The sequence below is a fragment of the Psammomys obesus genome, unplaced genomic scaffold (assembly GCF_907164565.1).
Source record: "Psammomys obesus unplaced genomic scaffold, mPsaObe1.curated_primary_1811, whole genome shotgun sequence".
Classification (NCBI taxonomy): Eukaryota; Metazoa; Chordata; class Mammalia; order Rodentia; family Muridae; genus Psammomys; species Psammomys obesus.
The window spans coordinates 1,672,086-1,679,636 of NW_026596079.1; the positions used below are offsets into that span (position 1 = coordinate 1,672,086).

General features: G+C 50.0%; 1 protein-coding gene across 1 annotated transcript; it reads left to right on the plus strand.

The window, feature by feature from the left end:
- Positions 1–4,715: 4,715 nt before the first annotated feature.
- Positions 4,716–7,165, plus strand: Ly6h (lymphocyte antigen 6 family member H). Its single transcript, XM_055626504.1, has 4 exons — positions 4,716–5,255; positions 5,716–5,843; positions 6,229–6,345; positions 6,570–7,165. Exons 2-4 carry the CDS (start codon positions 5,777–5,779, stop codon positions 6,803–6,805), a joined length of 420 nt encoding a protein of 139 aa, XP_055482479.1. The 5' UTR covers positions 4,716–5,255; positions 5,716–5,776; the 3' UTR covers positions 6,806–7,165.
- The last annotated feature ends 386 nt before the right edge of the window (positions 7,166–7,551 follow it).

The following is a 7,551-nucleotide window of genomic DNA, read 5'->3' on the forward strand; positions in this document are numbered from 1 at the left end:
TTCAGGAAGTCCCTGAAACTTACCAGACTCACTAGACCCCCTTCCCTAGCAAGTGTATATAAACAGTGAGGACTACAGAGACCCACACTCAGAGCAAGGAAGCCACCTGAAAGAGACAAAGGCCAGCTACCTGGAAGAGACACTTTGTAACCTACGGATCTGCCTGCGGGCTGTGCAGTATTCTTGGTTTCCAGTGTTTCTGAGCTTATTGCCTATGTTAGGATGGACTTTTGGTGATACAGCTGTCTCTGAGCTATTTCTGTTCTGTATGGGGTACCCCTAAGTAGCTCTAAAATGAATGAAACCATTTGTTCAGGTAGTTGAACTTTAGTGGTAACCTTACTTTGCTCTGTTGTGGGTTCTCTATCTGGGATGAGAAGGTATTTGTTCATATCTCCGCACACCTCCCCGACAAACAAACAAACAAACAAATAAATGCAATGTAATAAATGCTAATCTGGCTAGGTCAGGTGGCACTCATCTGGGTTACATAGTGACTTGAGACTAACCTAGGCTACATGGTGAGACCCTAGGAATACAGAAGAGAGAAGAGAAATGAGTACTCTTTCTGCTCTCTGCTGGCTAATGTTAATCTCATTCAAAAACTCCTTCACATTTATATCCAGAATAACGTTTGACCTACCATCTGAGTTCCATGGGCCAGTCAATTGTCTCATGAAATTAGTTACATACTCTTAAAGAGACAATTTCTCACTTACAGCCAAGGTGGCATACGCTAGTTCTCAGGACACAGTCCATGCACTATACTGTGGACCCCAAACCGTGAAGGTTCTGGTATTTGGTCTCTGCCGGTCTCGTCTCTCCATAGATTCCCAGGCTGTCTACTCTGTCCACCCCACCTCATTTCACAGGGCCTTCCTTCTAGCCCTGCATTCTTGGTGTCTTTTCACTTCCAGTCTTTGCACGTGTTGCCTGCCCTACATGTGGTCCCTTCAGTGAGAGCTGCTAGAGGTTGCCCTGGAAACCTTCATCTGCATCCTGAGCATCTAAAAGAGTCTAAAGTTCATTGCTCACTTAGCTGCTTCTTAACAATGTAGAGTCTTGGATCCCCCATCCCAGAGTGCCCTCCTGACTGGCATGTGCTGCTGCCAAGGGCTCCAGATGTCTAGAAGCCCTAGGGCAGACACCTTTGTTGGTATGAGATGACTTGGGTTTCCCTTCTTGTAAGCCAGTTCTCTGCTCACTCTTGTATCTGGGCCTCCCTTCACCATCCTCCTCCTTCTTGAAGTACCTTCTTTATTTGTTTATGTAGTGAAGTGTGGACAGTGGTAAAACCCTCTGAATTTTATCTGAAAATATTTGTGAATTTAAACTATAGCATTCCAGTTGTGATGTTACCTGTTTATAATCCCTGCACTTGGAAGGCAGAGGTAAGGGGGATCAGGAATTCAAGGTTTGTCTGGGCTATATAGCAAGTTCAAGGACAGACTGAATTACACTCGAGCTTATCTTTAAAAAAAAAATTAACATCCCCAAATTCCCACAAACAAATGCAAAATAATCAACCAAAACCTTCAAGTCAGTATACTAGCTTTCTTGTTGCTCTGACAGAAATATCTACATAAGCAACTTTGAGGAGGGAAGATAAAACTATGGCTCACTTGTCTGAGAGGTGTCTGTCCATGTTGCCTGGCACCAGACTTTGGGAAGGACATCATGGAAGGAGCATTTGGTAGAGGTTGTTCTAATTTCTTGGCAGACAAGAAGCAGAGGATCAGGAAGTACCAGGGTAACTCCACAGGACCCACCACCAGCCCAAATTTCTCCATCCCCACCTCCTACAGTTTCCAGAAAGCCCCCCCCCCAAGGTGTCATCACCTGGGGACTGGCATTTGGGGTTAACCTTTATAGCCAAGCATAGACTGTGCAGTGGTACACACTTGGAATTTCAGCACTCCAGAGAGGCCAAGGCAGAAGGATAGTAGGTTAGAGGTCAGCTTGGGCTATCCAGCAGGACCCCATCACAACACACAAAAACAAACCAAAGCAAAAAAGTATTTCAGTTGATTAATTATAGTTGTGTGTGTTTTAGGGGCACCAGGGAGCCTTTAGATACACAATACGCTGTAGAATAACTAGATGAAACCAATCAACTTTTCCTCCTGTGAAGTTTTTCAATGAAGATGTTTAAAAAGTTTAAAAGACTTTATCTTACTAATTAAAAAAAAAAGAAAGAAAGAAAAACCACATTGTATCCTATCATTATGTTATACAGCCCTGAGCTGTGTAACAGGTCTTAATGACTTACCTTCCTGTCTGTGTCTCTTGATGCCCAACCCCTGGTCTTCATCATTCTATCTCTGCTCCTCAAAAGAGATCATGCACACATTCCCTTCCTCGACATTCTGGCCAGCACTGTGGCACACCAGCTTTCTTGTAAGCATCATCCTAACTGATATCAGGTTACATTTCATTATGGTCTGAATTAATGTTTTCCTAGTAACCAATGATACTCAGTATTTTTCTGTAAACCTGTTTGACTTCTTTTGAGAAAAGACAGACTTTTTGTCGACTTTAAGTCAGACTATTTGTCTTCTTGCTACTAAACAAATGGTTATCTAAAAATTTGTTTTGCACTTAATTTTAGAAAATGATGTGAATAAAATTCCAAGTTAGGCATGATTTTTCTGAGTATGGTAATGACACTATTTCACCTTCTTTGGTTTTGATTGCTCTGTCACCAGATTATTTAGAATTAATAATTTTCCAGATTTTCCTGTATTTGGTGGTTTGCAATTTTGCTGAGCTTAGGTACATTTTCATTTGTTGTTTTACTTATTATACATTAAAATCTCAACCATCACTTACCTTTCACCAGTTCTGACTTCTTTTAAGCAGAATGTCTCCAAATACTGTCTTTAGGATTTCAATTAGATTTTCTTAGCTCCCTGCATACAGTCTTTTGTAGTTCTTTATGCTTCTAAATTTATCTCTTGTGTTACATTCCTGATCATTTCTGGGCAGGAGTTCTACCACTGAGCTATACCCACAGCCTCTCTTGATGATTTCTTCAGATTTGCCTTCCAGTTCATAAATTCCCTCTTCATCTGTGTCTAATTTGCACAGAATAATCAGTTGAAAACTTTAAGTCAGTATATTAGCTTTCTTGTTGCTCTGACAGAAATATCTACATAAGCAACTTCAGGGAGGGAAGAAAAAGGAAGGCTCACTTGTCTCAGAGGTGTCTGTCCATGTTGCTGAGTTTTTTTGTAAACAACACCTTTATTAAGATATAACACATCGCATAACATAAAACTCACCATACATTTCAGCCACTTTTAGTATATTAACAAAGTTGTTTCTCCATTCCCATGATCTCGTTTTAGGGCCTTTTGTTACTACAAAATGAATTTTTTTCACTTCACTATTTTATTAGTAGTGCACCAAATCAGTCATCCTCCTTCCTCCCTCCCCCACACTTGGCTAATCTTTTTGTCTTTGTTGGCTTTTTAAATTTTGGTTATTTCATGTAAATAAAACGATGCAATATATAGGGTGTTTTGTTGTTGTTTTTCTTTCTTGGTGACTAGCTTCTTTTGCTGAGAATTCTTTCAAGGTTCCCACTGATTTTTTTTTTTTTTTTCATTTAAGTGAAGTCTCTTATTTCAAGTTTTTCTTCCAGATAAAACTTTCAGTTCAGCTTGTGGTTATGAGTTCTCTTAGCATGTCTTAATAAGTATATTAAGTTTGTATTCTAGGATTAAAGTTTGTTGTTGGTACTTATCTCTGTGTGACTCTTTGGTTTGCTAGCCTTGGAGGTAAATCTAGGTAGGCTGCCTGTTTTTTTTTTCAAGTGGAGGTTATGATGAACAGGGTCCATAGACCATTCCCTCCCTTGCTGGCAGCTTGCTCCTTGCCATTTCCACAGAAAACACTTAGCTAGAAGCCTCATCAGGCCTCTGCTCTGCAAGAATCTGTACTCTTCAAGCTCTGCCCACACTGGTCTCTGTGTAGCAGGCTGGCTCCGCGCTCCACTATGGTATTAACTTATTTTGAAGAGAATTGTGTATGAACTGATGCTTAGCCTCTGCTTTCTCTTCATCTAGATCCCGTCCTCAAAGTGTCTAGTTTCTCTCTTCCAGTTCCTTTTGTGAACTACTCAAGGGCTCAAGCTGTTTGATCCCAATACTGGCTGTGTCAGCTGGTGACTGGTGTGGCACTGGGCAGGAGGCCCTACTGCTGTGTGTTCTCCTTACTTGTAACTCAATCCCGAGATAGCAAGGCCATGTGCACCTATCGCGTGTTGTTTAGATCAAGGAGAATAGATTCTCTGTGCTCAAACTGAAAAAGCATAGTGTTGTCGCATCTAGCAAGGACCTGGTATGAGTGACAGTCATTTGTCTGGTGTTGAGGTTCTGGGGTGGAGGTGAAGCCGGAGAGGAAAAAAAAAAAAAAAAAAAGCTCTGCTCACTTTTTCCAGGGACTAGGGCTTTGAACACGGAACACATTTCCTCCTGTATGAAAAGGAGCGACAGTAGCTGTGGCTTGCCCAGAGCGCAGGAGATGAAAGGGCAGGCGGGAGCAGGAGCGCAAGGTGTGAACCTGCCCAACCCTTCCTACACCCGGGCCAGGATTGTCACCTTCTGGGTGTGGGTGTGGTTGGTGTCAAAAGTCCCTGGGGCTGAGTGGCCGGTGGGCGTCGTCATGGGTCCTCTTAGAAGTAGAACTGGCTGGCACAATCGGAAGGGAGATGGAGGTTGGGGAGGGAGGAGCCCCAAGGCTGGGCATTTGAACTTCTCGGCTGCTAGCCTACTACTTCCCTCCTTCGCTGCGTCTTTGTGCATTTTTGCTTCCTTTAGCAGCCAAACCTCTTCTGAGAATCTGCCAAGGGGACCTCGGCCAAGCAGGGGAGGAGGATCCTCCCACGCCGGGTAGGGTGGGGGTCTGCTGCGGGAGCAGGAGGCCTAGAGGGGGCGTTGCGCGCGGTGGAGGGGCGCGGAAGCCGGGTAGGGAGACCTGCTGCGTGGCCTCCAGCCCCGGGCGCCCCCCGCCCCGCGCGTCTCCCCTACGCGAGCGGCCCCCGCCCCGGCTCCGCCCCGCCCCTCGCGCGGGGTCCGCGTCTGCGGCTGCGTTCCCCGAAAGACGAAGCTGCGCCCCGGTTCGGCTCCGGTCCGTAGGGAGACCGAAGGGCATCACTCCCACCGCCGCGCCCGCCGCTGAGCCCGGAGTGCGGACACCCCAGGGATGTGAGTGCGCCCCCGACCCCGAAGCCCGCACTCCACGCCCGATTCTCGGTGAGCGCCGAGGCGCGCGCGCGGGGACCAGGGGAGGGGACTCAGTGCGGGGTTCCCGGACCCCCAGCCCAGGGGTGGGGAATAGGAACGGGGACTCGGCGCGCACCCCTCCCCCGCCGGCAGGTAAGGTGCGCTCCCTCCTCCCGCCTTTCCTGTCCGGAGTCACCTACAGCTCTTTGGGGAAAGAAGACACCCTCCCCAGGCAGGTGCAGGGCTAAGGTTGCAGGGACCTCGGGCGGCCACCTCTCTGGAGAGGGCAGACCTTCCTCCCTGGAGGGGAGGTAGTGATGGTGGATACTCCCGGTAATGGGTTGGGGGTGGGGCATCGCGAGCTCCTGGAAGGACCCCCCCCCCCCACCGCCACCGCGCTTTTGATTCTTGGGGGATGGTCGCGTCCTCAGGCCAAAAAAGGAAAAGGTCCTTGAGGTTGGGTCCTCTGACCGAGGCTATTTCCCTCCAGACCTGCGCCCCAGAGGACCCCTCCTGCAGACCCCCGTTCCACTCTCAGGCCCTCTGGGAGCATGCTGCCTGCAGCCATGAAGAGCCTTGGCCTGGCGCTGCTGGCCTTGCTGCTTTGCCCCTCGCCGGGTGAGTCGGGGAGGGGGCCTGGGGAGGAGTCATGTCGTGGGGAGCACCACTCAGCTCCAGCCACCAAGGGCTTTCCCCACACTGGAGGGCATTCTGGTACACCGGGCTTCTGACACTGCTGAGAGGTCCCTTGTTCTCAGAGGTCCACTGGGCTTCCTATAAGTCTTGGAACCCACCTGTCTTTCGGGGTGCTGTGTGCAGGAGTAAGAGAATGGGGGAGGCAGGATGTGCAGGTTCAGTGACAGAGTCAGCCTAGAGGCCCACTTGGGTCCTGTGGGCATGGTTATGCCATGATAGCCCTAGCAGGTTGGGGAACAGGGGGTGCAGGATCTGGCTGTTCAGGCCTAGGTTCCCCTGGTTACTTCCCTCCCTATGCCCTGCCTAGCCCATGGCCTGTGGTGCCAGGACTGCACCCTGGCCAATTCCAGCCATTGCGCTCCGAAGCAGTGCCAGCCGACCGACACCGTTTGTGCCAGCGTGCGGATCACCGACCCCAGCAGCAGTAAGTCTGGACCTGGAGAGGGAGTGGGGTTACTGAAATCTAGACTCGGGAAGAGGTCAGAGGTGCCCTCTGAGTACAAGAGCATGAGTTTGAGGCAAGACAACACTGGCTGTTTCTCCCTGGCTCCAAATCCCAAACTGATCTGGAGGGTCCTGAGTACTAGGGGAAGGGACAGAGCTGAGGTTGAGGTGGACCTTAGCCCCGTGCCTCCTTCTTTCCCCCAGGCAAGAAGGATCATTCTGTGAACAAGATGTGTGCTTCCTCCTGCGACTTCGTTAAGCGCCACTTTTTCTCAGACTATCTGATGGGGTTCATTAACTCTGGGATCTTAAAAGTGGACGTGGACTGCTGCGAGAAAGATCTGTGCAACCGGGCATCAGCAGCGGGGCGCAGCCCCTGGGCCCTGGCTGGGGGGCTCCTGCTCAGCCTGGGGCCTGCTCTCCTCTGGGCTAGGCCCTAAGGCCCCTCCCTCCCTCCCTCCTGCTGGGCTTTGGAGCTTGTCCCCTGAGCCTGTCACTGCCTCTCCCCAGCCTGGCCTGGCCTGGCTAGGGCTGGGACAGCAAGGGCTTGGCATCAAGGTCTGAAGCTCCCCACCTCCCTAGATGTGAACCTTCTCCGTTTCTCCACCAGCTCTATATCCCAGGCAGCTGGACATCTCCAGGAGACCAGACATCCTGGCAGGAAGCTGGGGTTGGGGGGAGGGGGGGCAGGGGGGGAGTGGGACCCTCCAGGTCCTAAGGGGAGGGAGGCCAAGCCAGGGACAGCCCAACAGCCTGGCCTGAGGGGGCATTAACTACAGAGAAATAAAGTCACTTATGCGTCTTGTGCCCGGGTGTGAGCCTGGGTGTTGGAGGTGGGGCAGGGTCTTGGTAGGGAGCAAGGGCCAGGCTAGGCCCTGAGACACCTGACATGGGGCCGTGGTCAGGGGTTCAAGGTGGTGGATATGTATGCTAGCACACCTGGAGATGCCCTGACAAGGGCTGCCTGGGGCTGGGAACTTGGCAGGGGACACTTAACGAAGGCAGGGTGAGAGCTGAGATGGGCAAGAGCACAATGTGTGGCTTCGGGGGAGGTGTGAGAACTTTTTGCTCACCATGGGTATAAGTTGTGCTGGCAAATGCATTCCATGATGCACATGGCCAGCCTGCATATGTGCCTCCCTGCCAGTGCCCACAGAACACGGTGTCTGCCATTCTGCTTACAGTC